This window comes from Halyomorpha halys, unplaced genomic scaffold (genome assembly GCF_000696795.3).
Source record: "Halyomorpha halys isolate HHAL.00 unplaced genomic scaffold, Hhal_1.1 Scaffold475.1, whole genome shotgun sequence".
In the NCBI taxonomy this organism is placed as follows: Eukaryota; Metazoa; Arthropoda; class Insecta; order Hemiptera; family Pentatomidae; genus Halyomorpha; species Halyomorpha halys.
The window spans coordinates 722,608-749,258 of record NW_027104738.1 but is presented as its reverse complement, the minus strand read 5'-3'; the positions used below and the strand labels follow the sequence as shown (position 1 = coordinate 749,258).

Sequence of the window (26,651 nt, the reverse complement as noted above, 5' to 3'; positions counted from 1 at the left end):
TAAGCAAAATTTTAAATAAACCCTAACAAATACATTTGAAAGTGAAATGTTAAAACTGATTTTGATATATTCACTGGGGTGAAGATGGGAATATTTGAGAATGGCCAATAGAATAGACCATCAAAAAAATGTTAAAAATATAAATAGTCATAGAATTAAACTGAGATAAGTTTTTTTAATTATACAATCGTTTATTTAAATAAGGTTAAATTAATCCCATTTAAAAGTTTTTGTCCTACTTAGTCTTAGTGATAGTAACATTTTATTATAAAAAAGATTTTTTTTAATAAACAAATACAAGATGTTATATGATAGTAAATAGAACAAAAAATATTTTTAGAAAATAATGATTTAATTTTATATAAAATATTTTTAATTTAGAAACTTGTTTCTGTTCGTTTAATCATTGCTTTGTTTTGAGTTTTAATATTAGTAACTGATTAATGTGGCTTGTGAAAGTTTGTTTTGTTTATCATTATATCAAACCAAATTGTTCATATATTTTTGTTTTTTATACAGAAGTTTAAAATTTATTATTTCTTTTGGTTAAGGACTACTGTTTTGTGTACCTTGTGTTAGTTCCAAGAAAAGACTACAGATGGCAGTTAAAACGCGAGGGCAGTGAGCCGGGGACAATATGGCGACCATAACAAGCTCAGAGCAGTCCTAGAGTGGTATCTGCTTGACATAACGTTACGTCCAAGTTCTTTTCGAATTTCATACGTGTTACTTCGATAGCCGGCCGTCATAATCTTCCTCACTAGAATGTAACGGTAATATCTAGTTAAAAAAAACTTATATTCTTTTCCAACATGTTCAAAATCATTAATTTGCTACTGCCCTGTACGTTATTAACAAGTTTCGTATTAATTGCTAATGTCAACACACAGCTGTTAATCAACGTCAAGAATCAGGTGAGTTTAACAAAAATTATAATTGCTAAGTATGTATTTTACATATTTTAAACAGGAAGCCCTTTATGAATGAAGGATAAACTGTGAGAAGGTTATATTTTGTGTATGGCATGAGTGACATAAGAATTATCTTCACTGTCAATCTGTTGTGTTGTTTTTTTAATCAGATTAACTTATTTACGCTTTTGTTTGTTTTATTTTTTTTTTTAATTACCAAGTGATATCTGCTGTTTGTAAAAACATTACAACGATTACGTTATCTAGAACTATCTACATATTTGTATTATTGGTTTGTTTTTGTTCAGACAAATCTTTGGCATTTTCTGAGAACGATGCTACAATGTTTTTAAGAATAGTTTTTAAAAATGAAATTTTATTAGATTTCTTAAGTCCTACTCTAATTATTCATTGTGTGGTTACTGTTATACTTTTTGTTTAACTTCTCAATTAAAAATTTATTTGTTCCATAATTTGTCTTAAAAGTATTTATATTACTTGTGACATTATAAATAACATAAATAATTTATTTTGACCATATTATAATAATAATGATATCCAGTGTTTACTACAATTAGTCGAGACTAGACTCATGATTAATTATCTTATGTGCATTGTATTTTTTTTTAATTCCACAAACCTTTTTTTAGACAAATACATTGTCTGTTGTACTGACCATTGTAAACATTTTTGGTTATTTTTCGATAGCAAAAATTCATACGTATGCCCAAATTGATACTGTGAGCAATTTTATGGCTACTTTTTACAAAGCAATTTTTACTTTCAAGTGAAATTTATTGTTACCAGCGTGAAATTTCGAATCATAATTTTCATTAAAAACACACGTTTTAGGGTCTCTTTAGTGCAAAGAACCATGTCTCGCAAAATGGTATGTGTTCATATGAACAATCTAGGAAAAACATAATAAGCATGTGGTAAGTATATGGCTGGAATGCAACAGAAATTTGTTTCGTTAAAATTGACTTTCCGGAAGTTCCACAGTGTCTTCGATTTAATTTTTTTCTTTTTGATTTTTAATAAATTCGTTATATCAGTTTGGTTTTATCCGTTGAAATAGTCTGACAGGACTTAGACAGCAAATTTTCAAAATATTTTCCTCTTGTTGCTTCAATTTTGTTTGTTTGAAATAATTAGCCATCTCTCATGTATAGTTCTTATACAAAATAATCAAATGTAAACTATGAAAGAGTTCGCTGATTAACTCAAGTAGATAAATTTTCACAGGTTGTAAACAAATTTCGGGATATAAGAGTAATTATTAGATGTATAAAATATCGTTAGAAAGCCAAAGAATTTAGTAAAATTAATATCTGACATGTAAAGTCATAGAGGGTGAAGGAAAATAACGAAAAATGTATAAACTGAATTTATAAAAAAAATTTATCTGTGTTTCCATGGTTGCCATGACAGTAATTAGTTTTTACTTTTATTTACCTTTATTTGAATGGATTAATTCCGAGTCAAAGTAGGGTGAAAAAGTGAATTTTGTGTGATGTATATTCCATGCCATATTTTTTTACTTTAACATTAATTATAATTCTTTATGATGGTTGAAAGATCATTGATAGACCATTTGCAATGTATCAAAGGAAGGTGGTCCGGATGCGGTAAACTCAAATAGTATTTAAACTGTTTATTGCAAAGCAACGTTTCACCCGACATTGCAGGGCTTCATCAGAGCTAAAAATAATACAAACTAACTGACTCTCTTAAAACTAATAATGTGATAATTCTTTTACTTTGTTACAATATTTTAGTTGTGTGTATCTTTTTTTAGCCTTGATGTAAGTTGGGTGAAACGTTGGATTACATTAAATAGTTTAATTACCATTTTGATGCTTTTCACCGCACCCGGGACCATCTTCCTTTTATATTTTATGATAATATCAATTAATTACAATATTGCAAAAATTAATAATTCTGACCATATTTTATATATGATAGAGAATTAGGCGATGTATGTAAGACCTTTAGGGTATATAATTAGACATAAGTTGTAGACATTATATTTTTCAAAAATTAAGGCATTTTAGTCTAATTTTATGTCTTATACATAATTAGTTATAGAGTTAATAGTTTTTAAGTATGGCTTTTGAAAACTTAAAATAAAATAAAATAAATAACCTTCCGCCTTTATAATTATATGTGTGTTTTACAAATATATATATTTATCATGATTGTTTTATGTTAAATAAAAATTATTTTAGCCATAATAATGGCTATAATTTGTTTTTTATTTTACTAATTCTCAGTTTAAGGGTCAATAATGAAACGGAAAAATATTTTTGTCGTAATATACTTAATGAAAATAATATTACACCAGCGCATTTTTCGAATATCTCAGAAGTATTCCGCTGGGATGAGAAACTTCCTTTCTTTTGTAATTTAATCAAAGAATTCTCTTGAAGTGTCTTAATTTCTTTTCATTTCGGCATAATTAACTCTCAAAGTTGTGTATTATTAATGTGTGCCGCTCATTTAGCTACATCTGCTATAGCTTGATGTCTGTTTCTGAGGTACTGATTTTATGTTTTTAAAGCCACATAATTTTATGGAGATTATCTTTTAGCTTTTGATTTTAATTAATTCTGTCTCAATTGGGTTTCATTTTATTAATTTTTTTTTCTTACACGTTCTTTTTAAATCGGCATTTTTGCCTATAGTTTATTAAAAATAGCACACACTTTTGCTGTACAGAGAGTCAATTTTAAATAATTTATACCAATGAATTCTTATATGAAAATGTTTGAAAAAATACGAAAGTTTGATTTTTCAAAATGGGTGCCATATATTTTTAGGATTATTAAAAATAATTCCTAATTATTGCGAATAGCTGAAATATATTTATTAATAACGAAATATATTCGAGCCATAAAGAGTTATTTATGCTCAATAATTCCCGAGGTATAGTTTTTCCAAATCACAAGAAATTTTGTGAATTTATTTTTGCAATTATCATGACAAATTTCTTAGGAAAAAGATTATAAATTATTTATGGTCCATTTAGCGAGCTTCAAATTCAGCCTTAGTAAAACTCTTTAATTTTCAATATTTTCTTGAGATACAGTTTTTTAAACGCCGATACCTTTTTTTCATAACAACTACAAATCAAAATTTTGTGAATTTATTTTGACTAATGCAATGAAAAGTAATTCTCTTATGGAGATGAACATTATAAGCTACTTTATGGTGTATTTAAGGAGCTTTAAATTTAGCCCTTATAGACATTCATATGTCAAGTAGTCCCTGAAAGATCAAACATTAATCCTGATCAAACTTTATCAAAATTATTATTCATTTTCAATTGTATGGTATCTGAGTTGGGCGAAATTAGCTATAGTTGAAACTAATAGCTAATATTGCCTTAGTAACGGGAATATTTAATTATCAATGGTTCATTCATGAATAAGAGTCGTATCCATGGCAATATTGGTTCCAACTAAGGCTAATTTTTGCCCATATCTGTATGGTATAATGTAAAATAATTAATAAGGTGCGCTATAATTAGTAGGATAAAATTACTTAAATTATTCATAATGTGATACCATACTTACATACATACTAGGGAGGTTATGATCCCCGAACACTATGTATCCATATCCCTTCGTTTGGATACGCCTTAGTTGGATAAAAATATAATTTATTTCAAAATCTAAGACGATATATACCTCCATATACATACTTGTTATTTACCAAATTTTTCACATTTTAATCCCTTTCAATTTTATCCGTTACATAGTTAAGTTAATCTTAATGTTTTAGAAGTCTTTAAAAATATTAGGCTGCTATTTTGGAAAATATATCGTTTTAGGCTTACTCATCCTCAGGGAGTGGTAAACTTTGAAAATTTATTGAAAAAAACAGTTTACAATTACTTCTAGACTTTAACTTGCAATTTTACTAGACTAGCACATACTTCGCATATCTTCATTACATTACTATTTATTTTTATTAAATTTTATATTCAATTATTGTAATTAAAAGGGGATATACAAAGATTTATACTTGTATGAAGTATACACAATTATTTTATATTAAATTTTTAAAAAGATGTATTTTTATAATTTTTTGTATAACTAGGGGATGGATCACCTCCTGTCCCTTCTGACGACGGAACTACCCCCATTTTCCAAATAATTCAATTTTTCATTTAATTGCACTAGTTAATTGTATAACTGTAATTTTCATGTATTCTATAGTTCAGATTGTAGTATTTTTTCAATATATTTTAAGTTGGAAAACTTAAAATTTCTTTTATTTTCGATTATTCATTTAAACTCAATTTTATTAGCGACCTATTTTTATTATTCCACTTTATATGCAAAATAAAATATTACACGGTGATCACTAAAAACCTTTTTATGTAATAAAGTGATTTATTTCATAAATAAATTAAATTATCAAATAAATATTTCCTTGGATTGTTGTAGTGTTCCTGATGATAGCCGAAACGTGGGACATCTTGATTTTAAATTAAGATTGTGTTGAAATAATTTTGTCCAAAAGTATTACATATACCTTCTCCTATAAAAATAAAGTATATACAGAGACCCAAGTTACACCGAACAGGTCATGTATAAATTACAAACTAGCCGAATACGATAAGGTCATGATTACTTCATTGATTATAGAAAATGTTTTTAATTTCGATTAAAAATTAAAATTGTAAAAAAAAAAATATTTTTAAATATAGTACCTTTGTGAAATTAAAATTAGTTATAAAAATGATATGTATTCAAAATGTTATGACGTGCTTAATCTCATTTTCTTAATATGCTGCCCAATTTTGACATTTGACCCGAACCATTGCCAAAAGTGTGGTTGATTTAAAACTTTGGAGTTGCCTCGACGCTGGAAATATTTTCCAAATTAAGAAAGTGTGAATGTCACCTTTAATGAGCCGTATTTTTTATTTTATATTTTAAATGTTAAAATTTTTGTGAAGTTGTGATTTATTTGTAATTTTTATGAGGGAGGGGGCTTTAAATATTAGTGCTTTTAATTTTTTTCTGATTTTACTTAATGAAATTGGTAAAAAATGTTGTTTATTTTGTTGGAATATAACTGAATATAGATATAGCTAATAATTGAGTTGAAATCAGTAAGACCATGTTCCGTTTGCGGTTCAGATCTATCGATGAATCATTGACCTGAAAGATGTCTTAGACGTGTGATCGTAGTTTCAATTCAAAGCTCAGGGTATATTCTAAAATTTCTAATTTAAATATATTTATCCAAAATAGTAACTATTTTTGGTAGTATCATTTGGTATTTTACATAATATCGGTGTTTAATATAACATTTTAGGGGATTAATATATAGTTAATTTAAATTTTTTCAATTTATCTGCTGAAAAAAAAGTCTACGTAATATATATATATTTTTTAATATTTATTTATTGATATTTACAACTGTACATTATAATACATTTAGTAAATCGGATCAAAGTTAAATTGGAGTATTACAGGCGTGTAGAGAAATTACCCACCATTGGTAGCACTCTAATGAGATTTTACAATAGCTGGTCTCGTGGCCATCTTCTTTTCAGGCGCCTCGGAGGATTGTCAGAAATGGAAGAGGATGCAAGGTTAGAAACTAGGGGGTTTGAGTGGTTAGGGAGTTTATTATGGAAGGAGTGATATCTGGTTCGGGCTAGATAGGTTACATAGGGAACATTAAGGTCTTTATGTATAATTTTATTTGTGACAAAGTAATGAGCATTGAGGATTTTACGAAGGATTTTGGATTGTAAAGATTGAATACGAGAGGAAGTCGAGGGTTTAGTGAAGCCCCAAAGCTCAAACAATGGAGTTTCCTATCTTTACGGTCTTGTTTGAGGATTCCAGGTTAATCGTTTGTCCAAATGTAGTCTTAGGTTGCGGATCTGTTCGACAGGGTAACACCATTAAATGAAACTGTAGGGGGTCAGTAGGTTTACGACGAAGGGTTAAGGTGATTTTATGGAATTTAATATATGTTTTGAGGCAATTTTTTCCTTTTTTAATATAAATATATTAGCATTGAGAAATCACACAAGAGCATCTGTAACTCGTTCTTTCCTTCTCAGGAGGAAATTTAAGAAATTTAAGTTACTTTTCTTATTGCAACACTCAAAATCGCACATAGAATTTTAGAAACAATCAAACACTTATTAGACTAAATTCTTAAAAATTCTTTTAGTATTAATAAAAAAACATTATGATGCTGGACAATTTTCTTTTATTAATTTGTTGAATTTACAACTGTATTTCGATAAAACACTTCTAGTGAATGTGATATTAGATTACAATGGAATGATACAGACATGGATAGGAACTTACTATTAGTTGCAGTCTAATAACATTTCTACATTAAAATTTCTCGAGGCCGTATTTTTTTCAGACGCCTCGGAGGATTTTCAGGAATGGATGAGGAATGAAGGTTAGAAGTGGTACTAGTGTCTTTGGAGTTTATAATAGAAGGATTGATATCTGGTTCGGGCTAGATCGGTAACATAATTGGATATTTGTAATTTATTAACCAAATAAGGAGCTTTGGGGTTTTTTGAAGGATTTAGGATTGAATACGAGAGGAATTCGAAGGTTTAGTAGACCCCCAAAGCTCAACTCCATATGACTAGATTGGCCTTATTACAGTCATGTAGATCAGTCTTTTGTAATGTGTTTGAAGTTAAGGCCGTTAGTCTAGTAAGTGCTGCAACAGTCGGAATCGACGAGCAGTTTCCTGTCTTTTTTTCAGTCTTGTGTGAGGATACAATGTTATGAAGGAAAAACTATAGTTATCCTGAAGCTTGGTACCCGTCACGCCATTGTACAGAGCGTCTACTGTTGATGAAGATCCTAAGTTTCCAATTATCTAAGACTTCATTGAGCACATCTCGGCTGTCCAGATGTACTCCTAGACTAGAGGCTACATCCTTTTTGTACTGTTAAGTCAAATGAAGGTGCATCTTGCAGAGAACGTTAAAATTCAAGTCCTTAGCTACTCAATTTTGGTATAGTGGGAAAGAAAGATTTTGCTTTGCTTGGAATCAGGTGTTACTAGCTACCTGTATTGCTACATATCCCTCATTTATGGTTAGGATTTTATTGAAAGATTTCTGATTTTAAAGGCATCTTTCAAATACCAGTAAATAATTGACCAGTAATTCTTTTGTTAATTCAGGCATTATAAAATGAGAGAAAGAAAAGATAGATGAGATCTCATAATTGCAAAGACTTCATTATATATTTATAAGAATGCGTTGAACTCTCTTGAAGTGATGATGATTTTTGATGAAGTCATGATTATTTTTTAGACCTCTTGATATGATATCTGATGTTTCTAATCTTTTTTTTTTTTGCCCTTTTCTTGTATCATGTATCCATATAAAGGGTTGATTGGTTAGTTGTTCAATGGCGTTTGAGAGAATTAAGAACTTTCTAGAAATAGTTTCTAGAGAACTTGAGTTTCTAAAGCCTCATTTAAATTTAAACCGGTTAATTTCCTCGGATTAAAAAGTATTACTCATTCTAGAAACATCCAAGTTTCCTTTCTTGAAAAGAAAAATCATCCTCATTCCACTAAAGATTGCAATGGACGGGAACTCGCTAGAAGAAAATTCTGCTCTTAAAGTTTTTTAATATCCATCTGCATTCCAGGACAAGGTGATTATAACTTGGACTGTTCTTTGGAACAGCCTCTAAAGAAGATACTCCGAAATACCATACCAGAAGAAGACTTCTTTTCTGAAATTCGTTAAAAATGGTTGGATTTCTACTGTCGACGGCAATGATCGGCTAATCCATATATCTTACATTTTTCCTAGATCACATACGAGTTGCTAATTGAACCTTAATTGTACAATATTTACTGTTTCTTTTGGCGTGATTTACTTATACAGTGTCTTCCCACCTTCTTTTCCCAACTGTATGGTAAAGAACCGTGTTCGAGGTATACTTGAACGTTTTTAGCTCACTTTAGCAGAAACATCCTGATGGCTTTCTAACAACCCAAAAATGTGTTTTTATTAGAACGGACATCAGAGGTAGGTTAAGTTTTCTTAAGAAGCCTTTCAAGATATTCCCCCCTCATAGTCGCTTACATATGGTCAAGCATCATAATACGCTTTCCTATATCATTGACTTAGTCAACCTACGTTTATCCATTCACCTGTAAAATACTAGATCGCAACCTACCGCTTTGTATTACCTAACTCCTAGAACTGCCTCCTTTGAAATCTATAGCTGTGCGAGCTATCTCAATTTTTAACTCCTTACTTCCTCCGTAACATAATCTCTTGAGCTCTGCTCCACACGTGGGGGATAGAGTGGGCTCAGGGATCCTCAGGCCGATTGTGTAAATATTGTATATATTATGTTATTTTATTTATTTATTTTTCATTCAGATAGTTTGATTATGTTCATCTTGTCTATTCTTTTGTTTGTATATATTTTAAGAGATTTTTTTTTTATTATTTTTTATTTTTTATTTTAGTATGTATGAGATCATTCATCACTATTACCTATTGCCCACAACTATGTGGCAGATTGTAATATCTATCAATAAATAAATCTATCAACCTCCGTAACATCATTCAAACACCAATTCTATATCCATCTTCACGATTATCAATCTTCTGTGAGCATGGGAATAACAAACCATTAAGCTTTTATAAATGTCTATCTTTTGTTTATATTTTATATATATATTTTATTTCGGTCAAGACTCCCATTAGGAGTCCTTTTACTACGTAACCATGGTTGGGGTCAAAGTTTTTTTATTTTGTGGGACCGCCACTCAATGAAAAAAGTCAATGCCTCAGGCCGGATCCGAAACGGCACCGCTAATAGACATCAAATTGGTAAGACTGTCTTAACCTAGCAACCTTAAGCTAGGGGCGGCCCTATATTTTATATTATATAATTATTATAATAGTTTTAAATAATTATGTTAAAAATCAGTTAATTTAGTCAGACAAATGCTGTTGAAATTGATGTTCCTAGCGAACTAAGTGTCCCAGAATAAAAATCGATTTTTCATTTCATTTCAAATATATAAAAAAAAAATTAACAATTTTTTTTTTAATATGAGTCGATAATTTCGTGATTACCTCGTACAAATATATCATTATCCCTGAAATGTTTTTTAAACAATTTAAATATATAAGTTCTATATTTAATTTATTTTTTGTATTTATCATTAACATCCTTACTATTTTATGTCGGTTTTTGATAGTTTGTTTATATATGTCTTTTTATATCTCTACTTTTACATATGTTTTATTTAATGTCACTCTTTTAACTCTTGCATTGGCTTTACCTTCTATTTTTATTTTTATTGAAGCGCTGATAAATACATACAACGTGGGCGATCAATAAATTCTTCACCAAACTTCTATACATTGTATTTTTTAATTTAAGTTCCCTTATAATGAATTTATAAAAAAAAGGCCTCTTATTTAAGGCTTTACGGCGAATAAGATTGACGTATAAGGTTGAGGGAATCAGTAACGAACTGATTTCTAAAATGTTAATAAAAACTGAACCGACGGGTATATGTCCGAGGGGTAGACCGATATGAAGATAGGAGGATTGCGTCAAGAATGATTTAGTTGATTCGAGGTTGAAGGGGCGTCACTGGATGAATGTATGTAGGGAACAACTGGTGGTATCGGCATCGAACCTTCGGGTTTGCTAAGATGTTATTATTATTATTATGAGTTTGTATTTATTGTTTTATGAATTATTTGATAGATTTTACAATCTGCCACACAGTTGTGGGCAATAGGTAATATTGATGAGTGATCTCATACATACTAAAATGAATTAAAAAAAAAAAAATAAAAATAAAAAAAATTCTCTTAAAATATATACAAACAAAAGAATAGACAAGATGAACATATATGAATTATTATATTTCAAGAATGACCCTTCATGCATTTCAACTTCTTTAGAAACATATTCGCAACAAAGTTTTGGACTTCTCTCCTTTATCCAGTCCACCGTCTGCAAAATGTAACGCATTATTAAAATACTTAAAAATAGTATTGTTACATAAATTTTTGTTGATCAATTGTGTATTTGATCATGTATTAAAAAGTTTTTAAAGAATATTTTTACTTTATATTTTCTAAGTAAACCATAATTATATTTTATCTATGAGTATTGTCGTTGCGTTGCGACAAAACAAATTATTAAATAATCATGGAAAAATAAAAAAATCCTACTACGATCTGAAACAGTTAACTTTCTAAGGAAGAAAATGAAAGTGGTTCCTGAAAACAAGTCCTTAACAGCAGAGCTCTGTGAAGGAGGCGCTCAGATCATTAGATTACTCTAATTCAGCCACAAAATGAAGTTTCAGCCCCGTATTGACTTTGAGGAGAATCATCCAGCCCGAATATTCTGACAACTGAACCGTCTTTTAGCTCCGTATCTTCTATAAATGGGTTAGGAAGGAAAATAACCATTCCTTTGTTTCATTTTCCCGAGAGGAATTAGAACTTGAAATGTCATTTCCGAAACAGGACTTTTAAAATTAAGTATTGTTCATAAAAAAAAGGGGGGAGGTATTTTTCTCTTTGGTTCAATTGAGATATAACTCAACCAATTTAAAAATAAAATCAGGAACTGGGATGTTCGATCTAAAGTGAATTCTTTGTAGGGCAGTGGTAGGTAATGCTCACGTTATGAGAAAACATGATCTACTTGTTTAGATACTACTTGAAATTGGTATTCGTATCTTAAAATGTTACCACCGCTGTGTGGTGTATGATGGTGGATGGTATAGGGACGGAAACATAACATGTATAACAATTATATTAAGTCCTTAGAAGTGTCCTTCGACTCCTCTTCTAGAATCTAAAACAAATAAATAAAAACCTTTTAAAAAAAGGTATTTTTAAAAAAGCTTTCAGAAAACAATTCTTTCAACAAGTCAATAGTTTAAAACAACAATATAGTATTTATGTTAAAAGAAACAAAGCAATATAAAACTTGTTACAAAGGGTGGTATAACATTGATCCCTTACGTGTTAACCAGCTGAGATCTTTCCAGTGTAGTCCGTAGTACATTGCTCCTAAGAGCTCTCCAATTAGTGCGTTATAATAAACTGAATTATTGTTCTGCAGAGCAGGTTCGCTGGCCAAAATATTTTATTATAATTTCACTATGCTTGTGACAGGTTCTCAAGAATCGAGTGATATCTTTTTTTTCTTCGGAGATATATACCAGCAGTTATCTATGATATCGTTCATCCATGCTTTTATATTTAAACTGAGTAATTCCGCTCTACTCCAGAAGATCGACCGCATCAATATCAGATAAAAATTATCATTTAAATATGGCGTTTCTGTTTCAACCAAACATAAGCTTGTATGCAAGGCAAAACTAGATCGAGAGACATTTTTCAAGATTACTTTGTTTCTCAGATTCCTTTACGTTGTCTTAACTGCGGTCAATCTTCAGCGCAAATTGGAACATTTGTAGTGCAAAGTATCAAGATTAACATTCCTTCCACTTCTGGTACCAGGAAACTTTCTTTTCTATCAACTCTTTTGCTAGAATATGAGATAGTTAAATGTAATGTGATAGTTAAGTAGGAGTATTGTATGAGACTCATTTTCAACTATGACGTTGATATAGCTTTGTAGGAGAAGTCTTTGTTGCTTGGCTTAGTAGCTTAATAGGAGTATTCAATGAGACTCTTATTTCACTATCACACTGATAAACTTTTTCAGCCTTTATATAAGACAAAACTATCACACTAGGAAGGCCTTTTGTACATGTCAGTAACAAAGGTATCCTAAACCGTCAATCTTACCCTTTAGTAACCGAAGATATACTATCCATAGAAAAGGATCCTAATACATGTTAAATGATTTTGCCACTCTTTGTGAAATAAATATTTAAACTATTTATTTATTATTAATATAATGGCATTTATAAAGCCAATTGTTACTATATGATTTCAAAAAACAACCAGATAGCGGTATTACCTATAGAAGAAATTTGGTTACCCATTGGTTACCACTGTATGTGGTAAGTCTTGCTACCACTAGTGTCTTGAGTTATTCAATGAAGTTTTTACTGGATTTTTTTTGTTTTTATATTTAACTAATTTAAATGAAGAGAATATTGTTGGCGATTCGGTCACAAAATAACACCAATATGTTGTAAAAATTTATTTAATAGAGGCAACGTATTTCGGGCAGAATTTCTAGCCTTCGTTAGGGCTAAGAACAAAGTACAAGATAAAAACCAATTAATGCGAATAAAAAAATTAAAAGAGAAAATATATACAGAATGATTAAAAGAAATAATTGTATAGAATGAGAATTAGTAAAAATAAATTGATGAAATTATTTTATTTTCCACTTCTTTCATCAATTTATTTTTACTAATTCTCATTCTATACAATTATTTCTTTAATCATTCTGTTTATATTTTATATTTTAATTTTTTTTTTTATTCATTGGTTGTTATTTTGTTCTTTGTTCTAAGCCCTGATGAAAGCTAGAAATTCTGACCGAAACGTTGGCACTATTTGCAACTTATTGGTGTTATTCTCTGACCGCACTCCCAAGCCTTTCCTCTTCATATATATTAACCACGTTCAACCATCTTCTCATCTTTAACTAATTTAAATTTAATTCGTCGAACAGATCCGTTACTTAGAACTACATCTCGAGAAACGACTGACACGGAATCCACATACAAGACTGAAAAGACAGGAAACTGCTCGTCGATTCCAACTATTACAACATTTACTAGACATACGGTCTTAACTCCCAATTCATTACAAAAGACTGATCTACACGACTATTATAAGGCCTATCTGGACATACGGAGTTGAACTTTGGAGCTCTACTAAACCATCAAATTCCTCCAGAATCCAATCCTTACAGCCCAAAATCCTTAATGCTCCTTACTTTGTCACAAATCAAGTCATCTATCAGGAGCTCACAGTATTTTTTTTTTTAATATCCCACTAAAGCCTGTGGAACAGATACGCTACTTAGAACTCCATCTTGACAAGAGACTTATTTGGAATCCCCATACAAGACTGAAACGACAAGAAACTGCTGATAGATTCAGATTACTACAACACTAATTGACAAACACTCAAAGCTTCCCATTCAAAACAAAAAATTCTTATATACCATGATAATCAGACCAATTTGGATATATGAAACTGAGCTTTGGGGCTCCACTAAACCATCAAATTCCTTCCGAATCCAATTCTTACAGTCGAAAATCCTTAATGCTCCATTCATCCGTCATTCATCAGGACCTCAATGTCCCATATGTTGCTGATTTTGCCAGAACCAGATACCTTTCCTTCCACGATAGACTTTTCAACCACCCAAATTCACTTGTTTCTAACCTGGCTTCTCCTTCATTGCCTAATGCCTAGGCGTCTGAAAAGAAGATGGTCTCGAGATCTTCTCCTCTAGAAATGTTATTGAAGTTCTATCAATGGTTAGATTCTCCACATGTTTGTATCATGTCACTATATCACCTACAGCAAATTTACTTGTATATACTTTTATACAGTTGTAAATAACAATAAATAAATTATTAAAAAAAAAATTAATTCAGATTAATTTTAACTAAACTCAATATGTTATTAAATATTTAATCGTTTTCATTTATTCTATATAAATACTCAAAGCTAGTAATACCGGTTCTAATAGTTAATTAAAAGAACACAATTAATAATTAACCACAGATACTTAAGAAGTTTTGGGTTAAATAAAAAAAAAAAAAAAGTATGGAACTTAAAAGTCCAGTGAAGAAAAATTGGCCAATTTATAAAAGGGACTTACACGAGTGTGGCTATAAAGCACGGGATGAATATCTCGGAGTAGTATACTGACTGCTAGTTACAGGCATTGAAACTTTTATTGACCATATGTTTCCCCACTGTCATTCCAGCATATTTCCCACCTTCTACTGCCACCTATTCTTATTTATCTTAGGGTCTAGTAATAAAAAGTAACTGCAAAACCCTGCGCGACATAAAGGGAATATTGCAATGAAACAAAATTGCACATAATGTTCATAATGTTTCAATAGCGTTAGGAAATGACAAGTTTAATTTCTATTTATATCATGATTATAGGAGTGGGTAGCTCTGTGGTAAGGTGCTGTGCTACTAACTCTAAGGACTCTTGTTCGAATCCGGCTTTAACATAAATTATTTTCTGTTTCATCGCAGCGTTGAGTCAGCCCTGTGAGTTCGGGAGTCCACCCAGCATCAAAAAATGGGTACCATTAATTGAGTAAAAATCTGACGGTTGAGCATGTTTCTTTCCAAACGTTGGTATGGCAACAGTACTCCCTTACCCTTCATGGATTGTAGCAGGAGAGTTTTTATCTTTTTTAATACCATGATTGTATAATATGATTATTATTATATTATGTGGGAGATAATATTTTTCATACAAATTTCTTGTCTCTGACTTTTGATGTTAATTGTTGAGGAAATAGCTTGTTTCTCGGTTACAAAATTTTTAATGCAATGTTACGGCATAAGATTTTTTTTTTTTTTTAATTTCAAAACTTTATTTATTAATAAATATTACAATCTGCCATTGTTGGGCTACAGGTAATAGTGATAACTGATCACATTCATGCTAAAATAAATTATTATTTATACATTATTATGATTAAATAATAATAAAATAAATAGACAAAAAATAACATAAAATAAAATAAGAATAAAAAAAAATAAGTAAATGAAAAACAAATTACATAAAAATAAATAAACTCTCTCTCGCTAAATATATATAAAGAAAAGAATACAAATCAAACTATGTACATGAAATGAACCTCACCTCCGGACTCAAAATAGCTCCTGAATGGATAGCTCATATGTAAAATTAAATATAACAGGTAACCTTAAAATACCAAAGGTAGTAAAAGGTAAGACACAATACAAATTACTTTTTCTTTCTTACACAGTAATGGACTACTAATTCACATTTTATTTCTGTTTTTAGAGGATTCGGGAAAAAAAAAAGAAAAAAAAATGAAAAAAAAGTATTTATAGTAATAATAATAATAAAATTAAAATAATCACTAAGTCACATTTGTACTTTTATATATAATATTTACAACAGCATAATTAACAGTCAAAACAAAATTGAGTCGAACCAAACCACAAAATCCTCTTGACTTCTTAGCATTGATTAAACAATTTTTATTTATCTTTAATTATCTATATTCTTATAAATAAACCATAGTATTTATAATAAAAATTGAAATTACGAAATTAGCAGTCTTTCACACATTCAAAGGAAAAAAATATTTTGCTAATAGAGTGTGGAGTATGGCTAACTCCGGTCACCTAATTCACAAACCTTTAAATGACTTTTGGGACTGTAAGTACACCAGTAATCAATCGGAGTTCATTTCTTTGTAGGCTTAGCTGGTCACCTGATTCTTGGAGAGTATTTGTTGATTAACTGCTTGGTCTCTCTTAACACATTCTCTCAATTCCTCAATTCCCTCCAAATCCAGGAGCTCTTTTCGCTGTTCTTATTAAGAGGAACCAAATGAAGGATCCGCTAACACAAAAAAAAAACTCAATACCTCTCATGCTTATATTATGTTAATTAAGATTGTTGTTATTTGAGAATGCTCATTGCATAACAAGTATCTTTGCTTTATGTGTTAGGTTCCCTTTTGTTATGCTTCAAGACCAGATTTGCGTGGAAATGTATCTTTTGTTCCTTAGCTTCAAATTCAGCCAAGTATCAATAGAAATTCATGATTTAAAAAAAGCAAGGGAGTTATAGTAATAATAGTTTTATATTGCATGAAATTGAACGTTTTAGGGTTACTGCATAAATTAGCACATTTTAAGGACTTTGAATTTTTCTAATATAGGGTGTTTTTTTAAGCCCGATAGAACTTGAAATTGTAAAAAATAACACAAAAAATTAAATTGTAATCAAAATTTTTTTTTTATTCGAAAGATCAATACGTGACATTAACATTTGAAAATGATTTCGGGCATATGGGCACCGCGGCTGTTCTTGACGAAGCGCATTCTGTAAAATTGTGTTCAGCGATGAGGCGCATTTTTGGCTTAACGGGTTTGTTAATAAGCAAAATTGCCGCATATGGTCGTGCGATTTGACACCTCTCGATTATTTCCTGTGGGGCTACGTGAAGTCACTGGTTTATGCTGATAAACCAGCAACAATTGACGCCTTGGAGGCCAGCATTGTTCGTGTTATTCGTGACATACGGCCAGCAGTGCTCGAAAAAGTGGCCCAAAATTGGACGTCCTGAATGCGCTTCGTCAAGAACAGCCGCGGTGCCCATATGCCCGAAATCATTTTCAAATGTTAATGTCACGTATTGATCTTTCGAATAAAAAAAAAATTTTGATTACAATTTAATTTTTTGTGTTATTTTTTACAATTTCAAGTTCTATCGGGCTTAAAAAAACACCCTAAATAAAGTTGCCTGTAATTCTTGAAAAAATCAAAAACAATTTATGCCATGAAATTTTTAATCAATATTTAGTCAAATAGTTAATGATTCGTTTGTTAATGAGTTGTACTGTGACCTAGTAATTTCCGCGATCTGCTTTTGGAAATAGAAGCAAACCGAAATCTTGTTTTAGGAATTCACGATTTGACCCTCAGTATAATAAAATTAAGTTTTTAACCGTAAATTATGTGTTTTAAAAAAATGATTAGATTCTGAAAATCGCTAGTCGAATTTCGATTTGTTTTTTTAAATTGTGATCATTATCGGGGAGGTGGTCAAGATAGGTAGAAATATAGTCATAAATAATTTTTCAGCTATTTTTTACTTTGCTTTTTACCGATATTCCCATCATCTTGGTTAGAAAGGAATATAAATTAGTTTTGTTTACATAAACATCTGTCTTTTTACTATTTTATTTAAAATGATTTATTATAAAAAGTGTCATTACTATAATTAAATAGTAACGACTTAATTTTTAATTCCTATAATGAAGACTGGAAAACTAAATTTTAAATTTCTTAAACTAAACCTATCTGAATTTTATTTGAAGATTATTGTTGATCATATATTGTATACCATATATGATGGTCAACTAATAATCTTAACACTAATAATACATAACCTATATGCATATAATATTGGAAATTTAGTTCAAGCATTCAATTTTATGCAAAAATAATAATTAAAATTTAGTCCAAAAAGAACAAAGTGTGCTATTTTGTACAGAATAAACTCAAAATTTTGTAAAAATAAAAAAATGTGTAATATGGAATTAGTGTTATTTGAATATTTTCTACATGATTCGATTTCTATCAAGGTTTTGATGAATTTAAACCCAGGGAACAAAAGATGCACCAAAATCCAGTCTCTAATTATAAGATTTAAATAAATTATATTTAACATAAATAATTATGTTACTAAAACATGCTAATAGTGCTTATATTGATATTTGTTTTATGTCTTATTCGTCTTGATTACTTAAGCGTGGTAATGGGAATGCTTAGCCTCAGGATGTTTAAGTTTCAGAAACCGCTTTTGTCCGTGAAAGTTTTAAACAAAGTTACCCCGAGGCATAAAGCTCATGTGTGAGTTTATCAGACAACCAAGGATCGGTTTTCTGTCCTCACATGTTTAATATCTGATGTCTGAATTTTTATTAAGGTCAGAAGATTTATAAAATCATACATTATATAAGTTATGTTATTTATTATTAGTTATTTATTTTAAAAAAATATATGCACTGTCATGAAGTGGTGCTGTTAATTTTAATCTCGCCTGTACTACTTTCAATTGCAGAATACATGAGAAAAATAGAGTTAATTTGATTTTTATTTTTTTGGTGGACACGATAGTATAAAGATAAAAAAAAAAAAAAAAACTGGCTTAAATAGCTCGAAATCGCTTAAGATTTTCTATTAGTTGAATAAAGTTCTTTAATCATATGATGAATCTTGTTATCCTAAAAAATTAAGGAAAGATGTAATCATATCTTTTCTTCTGTGGTCTTCAAGACTACCACAGTTAAAATATAACAATCTTAAAACTATTATTTATCAATAATCCAATGAGATATATGGTTTGGTGGTATTAAATAAACAATTAACTAATTAGATATCTCTAAAATATTTATTTCTAAGTGAAATTAATCCTTATGTACTATTATGTCCCAGGTTTCGGACTATTATCTATTTTCGATAAATTCTTTTATAATCTATATTTATGATTTTGAAATAATTTCTAAAGCGTGGGAGTATTTTTCTGAATATTAGTACGTTACTTCTTCCTCATTATCATGAAAAATAGTCAGTATATGAAATCATGAAGAAACAAGGGGGTGGCCTATCCTACTCTCCTTCGGAGAAAAAGTAATGTTGAAAAGTGGGGGTTGGACATGACGTCATTAATAGGGGTGCCTCGTAATCTTAACTGAAACAGAAGGAATTATGCGATATGCTTCTATTCCCCTGTCTCTTTGGGGTTTATGGGCTCATTACCTTCGTTGGCTTCACTTTTCCTGGCAGCCTACCCCTTCCAATATACTACTTCCTCATATCATCCAAAAACGGTGAAATCTGCATGTTAAAGATTGTTGTCCCCGTTCGTGAACGAGGATTTTATAAGAATTAATTATTTCTCATTTTATTCAACGACTTTTAAAATTTTAGTCATATGTCGTCACTAAAGATCAGTTTCTGCCATTCTTAGGATTAATTGGAGCCCTATTGTTGAAAAAACAGCTAAGTACCAAAATTTCAGATAATAAATTTTTTCACTCTTTTTTTTCGTACCCTTCATTAAAATAAATTAGTACATCATACTTATATTATTCATGAAATGCATCATATATGCTGAGTCTTCTCCCTTTTATTAAAGGGATTTTTTTCATTCATACAGTAGTTTCAGTAACATCTGGCACTTACATATTTTTTCACGTGAACGCTTCAGTTATACTTTAAAATAAATATTTTGTAGTGTTTTTTCGGCTACCATTGAACTCATATTAAATAAATACTATTTTTTTTTTTTTTTTTTTTTTTTTTAACGATCCTATTTTAAACGTTTTCTCAAAAATATTTGGTTTCTCAGAACTGGTTTTTTATTTTATTTTTATAGCTTTAAAAGTGTTGTAACATGCTCCTTATTTTTTAACGAAAACGGATTACTGATTTATGATTTTTTTTTCTTTACACCCAGGTACTTTAGAATCTTATATAAGTCTTTTTTTTTATAATACTTTTAAAAATTGTTGATAGTCATCTTACAATTTGCCGGTCTTTGAAAAACTCAAAGGTTTCATACCCTTTGTAAAAAGGAGCTTAAAAGAATCCTAATTGGTTTATAAAAAATTAAATAAGGATCATGGATACTCTGGCTGAATGGTCCTTGAGATGTTTTCCAAAGGGTTTAGGTTTGTACAGGATCTATTCAGTGTTGAATAGAATTGAATACCCTTTTGAATAAAGAAATTTGGATTGTGAATACTTTTTTACGACTGGTATCTATAGAGCTGATCACCGTAATCACTGCAAATTTAACTATTATGGTATTTAATTACTTTGGTAATAATTGACGCAGGTAAGGTTGGAGGGGAGGGGAGAGAGGGAGCGTAGTAAATTATATTTTAAAAATAAATATTTTTAAATTTTAAATAATATTTATTTAGTAGATGTTTAAGTAATAGCAGGTTAATAGATGGTAATTTTAAGATACAAGCATATAAATGAGATTATGTGCGATTTCGAGATAGTCTTATACCACTAAAAATGTTAATTAATTACTCTTTTATCTTTTATTTATTTTTTGGTTGTGTATTGTAGTAGAATAATGTGAGTTCTTGCAGATTCTGTAGCTGAAGTTGGCTTATTAGGCCGAAACGTAGTTAAATGATTAATAAATTTGCGGTGAAATATTTTCAGCCCATCTTAAATTAATTCATATACCGTATATTAATTAAAATATTTTGTTTTCTTTGCTGCGTCTTGAAATTCTAGGTTCTCAAATTTTATATCTTTTTTTGAAAAATAATGTGCACTTCCTGAACCTTTGGTAGTATTTTTGTTGGTGTTTTTTTTTAAAAAATAAAATAAAAGAGTTATTTATTATTAAAAAAAAATTAATTTGATATATATTTTTTTACATTACGCCTATAAAGTGGTATTAAATTAATTTGATTTTTTTACTTTATTGTAATAATCTAAATATATAATCATACACATTTATTTCGATGTTTGTATGCTATTTTGGCACCGACCGATAGATGCTAGTTGGTCGGATTAAAGTTGTTATACTTTGCTGAATAAAAAAATAAATAAATAACATTGTATCCATTTTACTCTCAAAACATTTTTATTCGTTTATAAGTCCGACGTTTCGGCCAATTCGGCCTCCCTCAAGGAGAATCTATCACAAACAGCTTTTATTACACATATTATCTTCAAAAAGTCCATATAAATAACCATATTATTTATAAATTATCATACCTTAATACAATTTTTGAACCAAATCATTTAAAAAACTACTTCATACAGGCTATTCTGTCCAGATCATTTATATCAGTTCACAAATTACCCTATGAGACATTAAAATATAAGGGAAACATATAATTTTGTTTATAAGCAATTCTTAGATTATGTCTAATTAGGTAATGGTAGATACTTTTTCATTTTAAATTAAGAATTAAAATTATTTATAACAGTATTTGTAACCTTCCCTATGCTCAGGACTGCATATTACAACTATATTTTGGTCAAATTTCCTTTTTATTTTATTATTAAAATTCCTATCAAGGTCAATTATAACTATCAACATTAATTTTATCCCATATTTTTTATAAATTTATTTTAATTAAAATCTCTGCATAGTATTGTTTCAGATTTCTTGTGTCTGTTTTAAAATTCACTGTATAATTAATATGGATAAAATTTTATTTAACCAGTCTCAAGAAAGTGTTAAGATTATTAATAAATACTTTAATTTCATGGATCATACTTTTTAAATAAAATATAAGGCAATCCACAGCGAAGGTGATGTTTGCCTATGCATACTGACTGACCTCTCATCAGCTCATCATATCTATACTAGAATATATAAACTGATTTCATATCAGTAGTGAATATTAAGAAATATACTTTATAAGGAATATTTGAAGGGTCAATATGCTAATTAATATATATTTTTTATTTTATATTTTATTTTTTATACAAAAAAAAATAGGTTGCTTTTTCAGGAGGATGGTATAAGGGATTAAGAATGGTTAAATAGTACTATATTGCCCAAACCAGGTAACTGTATGGCTACACTAATCAATAAGAACAACCTACTGTCCCCACTGTTAATCCTGATACAGCTACCATCAAAGTAGGGGTACCAAGTCCCCTAGCTTTTTTAAGTCCCTTCTTTATGGGTCTTAATTAATGGAACTCGCACAACATTTTTCTCTATGAAAGTTGCATGATGTAGTTACATAAACGGAGTGCATGTTCAAGAAAAAAATAAAGGATATACAAAAATATTGGGGCTGAAAAACAAAAAAACTATAGAGAGCTTTGAATCGGAAAAAACTGAGACTGTATATATTTTTTTAAATTTATTAATAATCGTTAAAAATAATCGGTTACTCAAAAGTAACATTTCCAGGATTGTAGGTTATCAAGAATTATTAAGAACTCGAAATAACTCTTTTTATATATAACAAATTATATTTATTTAGTCTCAATCATTCTTTATCAATTTACTTTTAATCTTAAATGTTTCTGTTCAACCTGACTGTCTAGGTTAATCCTAATTTCCAATTTCATAGCCTCACATTAAAATTTAGTTCGAGAGAAGTATAATGAAATTTAGTAATAAAAACAATATTATTAAATGACATTAATTTCACTGCATTATATTAGAATCGGGCTGCTAATTTTTTTTAGTGGATAATGTAAGGCTGTTATGTTGAAAGTAATGATCATCATAATAAATACCTGACTGGTCGGAACGGAAATGTAAAATAAATTAATAAAGAATGTGCAAAACAAAATAAATATAATTGATATATACAACTAATCAAAACAAAAATCAAATTTATTATCAAATTAAATTTAAATTTAACGGAGAATCCCGTCAATCAAGACTGCATCTTCCAGACATACCGATACATTTTGAAACGTATAAAACTCTCATAATGCTTCTTTTCTCTACCTTCTGCATTTTAGAAGGCCATTTTTCTCTCACGTCTTTTATTTTGGTTTTATTTTCTAAATTCTCACCCCTTACTTAATTTAAGTATATTTTATAGTTACTATCCTTCCTTTTTCTTTTCGATTTATGTATCTTATTTTTAAGTTATATTCATATGTTACCAGCTTAAGTATACTTACATTAATTGATTTATTATTAATTTTTCTATTATATAAATTACATACCTCTGTATCCCTATTCATTTGGTGCATTGCCTTTCTTTATCATTTATATTTATTCCATCCATTCTTTTAACTTTATTTCTTCTGTGTTTTCTACCGGTGTACATTTATTTATTTTTTTTAATATGTAATTTCGTCCCCTTCTTAAGCATATTATTGTTTACATAATTTTAATATTTTCTTTAATTTTCTATACCTTTTACTTAAAAATTATTTTTAAATGTAACGTACTTAACTGCCAATCCGCACTCCTCCCATTACAAACGGTTTACTCTGACTTTGACTTTTTGTCAAATAGGTACGTTTTATGTCTCTTTCATTTTTTTCCTTTATTCTTTATTTTATTCTTATCCCTCTTTTTTCATCCCTTAGTTTGTACTTTTTTTTTATATTTCCTCTTTTTATCTGGTACTATTTCCGTTTTCATTTCTTGTTTATAACTTTTCATTTTCGTATTTAATGTTGACGTTTTCATTGTATACCCTTGTAATTTTCCATTTAATTTTTTACTTATGTTGAGTGTTTGTATCTTTTTTAGCCCTTACGAAACCCTGCTACGTGGGGCGAAACGTTGGCTCAATTAAAATAGTTATTATTTGAGTTTTTCTTTTTTTACTGCACCCGAACTATATTCCATTTATTATTATTAAAAAATCAAAACATACATATAAAATAAATTACTCCTTAAAAATCGAAACACTATTCGTTGTTTAGTCTTTTTGACTTTTATTTTTTAGTCGTTCCCTAAATAATGGTGGTTGGTATGCACAGGCTTATGGTAATCAGTTGTATGTCTTCTCAAACCATAATTTCCTAATAGTATTGTTGCTTCTTTATTAATTAAGCTTAAATGGTGATCTTGATCCGTATCGGTCTTTTTCAGGTTATTAAAAAAAAATACAGACAAGAAATTTTTTGGGTGCAACTCTAAAGGGTTTTTTTGTAGGGGGTTTACTTGGACTGTACCACTTTTTATACTTAACATTATAAATTTAAAGGGATATTCTGGAGAAAAAAGTTAAATATCACTAAGTATCACTTTTCTTTCAAAGATATTGTAGTGCTCATACATTTAATACTGCGTGCGGTCAAATGATCAATTTTGAAATCTTGTTCAAAATTTCTTGTACACAACATTACTTTATCACCATATTTTTCCTATAATGTTCATACAATCCTTTTTTCTAAATTATTTTTTTTATTATCTAACTATTGCTATTTACAACTGTATTTACATAAAAATACATCAAGTAAATTTGATGTGAGATCGAAATGGAGTGATACAGCCATGTAGAGAAACTATCCATTGGCAGTACTATATTTTTCAAATTCATACATTTTTTTATTGTTTATTTTCCGAAAATAATTCATAGCATGTCTACCAGGAATCTAAACCTGCAGCCGCTGAAAGTGAGGTAATGCAGTACCATCAGTGAATCCACGCTAAAACATAAATTGAATGAGAGCGGATATCGGGGGGACCTTGACTAATGGTTTTTAGGAAATGGAGTATTCGATAGGGGAGGAGTCCACCATATCTCAGGTCGGATCAGGGCTGGCCCGTGTCTCTCTGGGCTCCAGCCAATACTGCCTCCAGCGCCACCGTTCTGCTCTCCTCCAAAATCCCCATGATGGAAGGGATTTTCAAAAGCAAATGGAACCCGAAGTAACAGAAAATCTGTATATTTTCCCAGTCCTCGTTTGAATAATATTTTTCCTCAGCTACATATTTCCTTAGTATTCTTCTACCTCATGTGATTCATTAAGAAACACTTGCAAGAGATTTAAGAAGATATTTGCTAAAGCCCAAAGTTTTGTTTACTTTCAATTTAACTTTGATTCTATTCATTTTGACTATAAGTTTTTTTTTTGTTTTTTAAAAATTTATTTATTGATATTTACATCTGTATAAAAAATACAAGTAAATTTGATCATAATGACATAATGATATGATACACCATGTAGAAAAACTACCCAGTAGTAGAAATCTAAAAACAGTTTACAATATAAGATCACGAGGCCATCTTCTTTTCATGCGCCTCGGAGGATTTCCAGGAATGGAAGAGGAAGCAAGGTTAGAAGCAAGTGGGTCTGGGTGGTTAGGGAGTTTATTATGAAAGGAATAATATCGGGTTCGGGCTAGATCAGTTACATAAGGAACATTTAGGTCTTTATGGATGGTTTTATTAGTACCAAAATAAGGAGCATTGAGGATTTTACGAATGATTTTGGATTGTAAAGATTAACTATAAGTTAATTTTTTTTATTAACTTCCAATTTGGTTTTTTACTTTCTGTTAGAATATGGAAGATCAGTCAAAAAGGTACGTAGAAATGGAAAAGACAAGAAAAGTAAGAGCAGGAAAACAAATAATAAAGGAATAAGTAAAAGAAACTAAACGTAATTGGTCATGACCAGGTAAATTGTTAAAAATGAAATTGATGATGGAACTTTCATCAATTATTAAAAGACGTCGGTTTCTTGACCAATATCTGTCAGGTCCATTATCCACGAACTGCCAGGTTTTTCTTCCAGTCCAGTGAAGGATTTGTCACCCACTTAATAGATCCAGGCTCATAAAACAATAAAAAATTATCTGTCGCACTGAGACTGAACCCGGAACCACAAGTAATATTAGACCAGATCCATATTCGGATGTCGTGACACAGGCCTTATCAGGAACATGCGATTCTTAGATTGTTCCAACATATGAAATATGACGTGTATGAAATTATTTTTATAAGACACACAGTGCAATTTTTTAGGTAAACTTGGGTTTATAGAAAAAGATATTTTTTTCTACTTTTTCTTGAACTCTTTAATCAATCTAATTTTACTGATATGAACGAAAACATAGAATTAGGAATACTACTTTTTGTTTTTTTATTATCTACGTTATATACGCTACTTCTGTTAACATAATAAGATGTTTCTGTAAATAGAATTGTGGGTACTGCTTCGTGTTCAATTCTATGTTATGTTTAGGGATGGGATTTTTATGTAATAATATATATTTATAAATATGTATATAAATTTGTGTTGTTTTTTTCATACAATAAAAACATAGAAATATTAATAAATTGAAAAATGTGAATAAAAGCCTGAAAATAATGTAACTTTTGAATTTGTCAAAAGAAGGAAATCTGCGTATAAGATACATCTTTAAGTTTGACGTCCACAATTTTGTTGCAAAATCGGTTTTTGTTGGCCTAATTTAACGTAATAGGTGCTTGAAAGCAATAAAATACTTCGAACTAATTTCAACGTTATTCAGTGGTCTAAATATAGTAATAATAATTTTTATTTATCAATTAATTTTTATTAACAT

General features: G+C 29.6%; 1 protein-coding gene across 2 annotated transcripts in view; it reads left to right on the top strand.

Moving 5' to 3' along the window:
- The first annotated feature begins 638 nt into the window (after window positions 1–638).
- oaf (out at first) overlaps window positions 639–26,651 on the top strand; it is a 365,868-nt gene continuing 339,855 nt past the window's right edge. For both annotated transcript variants that reach the window (XM_067044914.1, XM_067044911.1), the window contains exon 1: window positions 639–914. In XM_067044914.1, coding sequence (XP_066901015.1) covers window positions 813–914 — 102 coding nt within the window. In that variant the 5' untranslated portion in view covers window positions 639–812. The remainder of the gene's footprint in view (window positions 915–26,651) is intronic.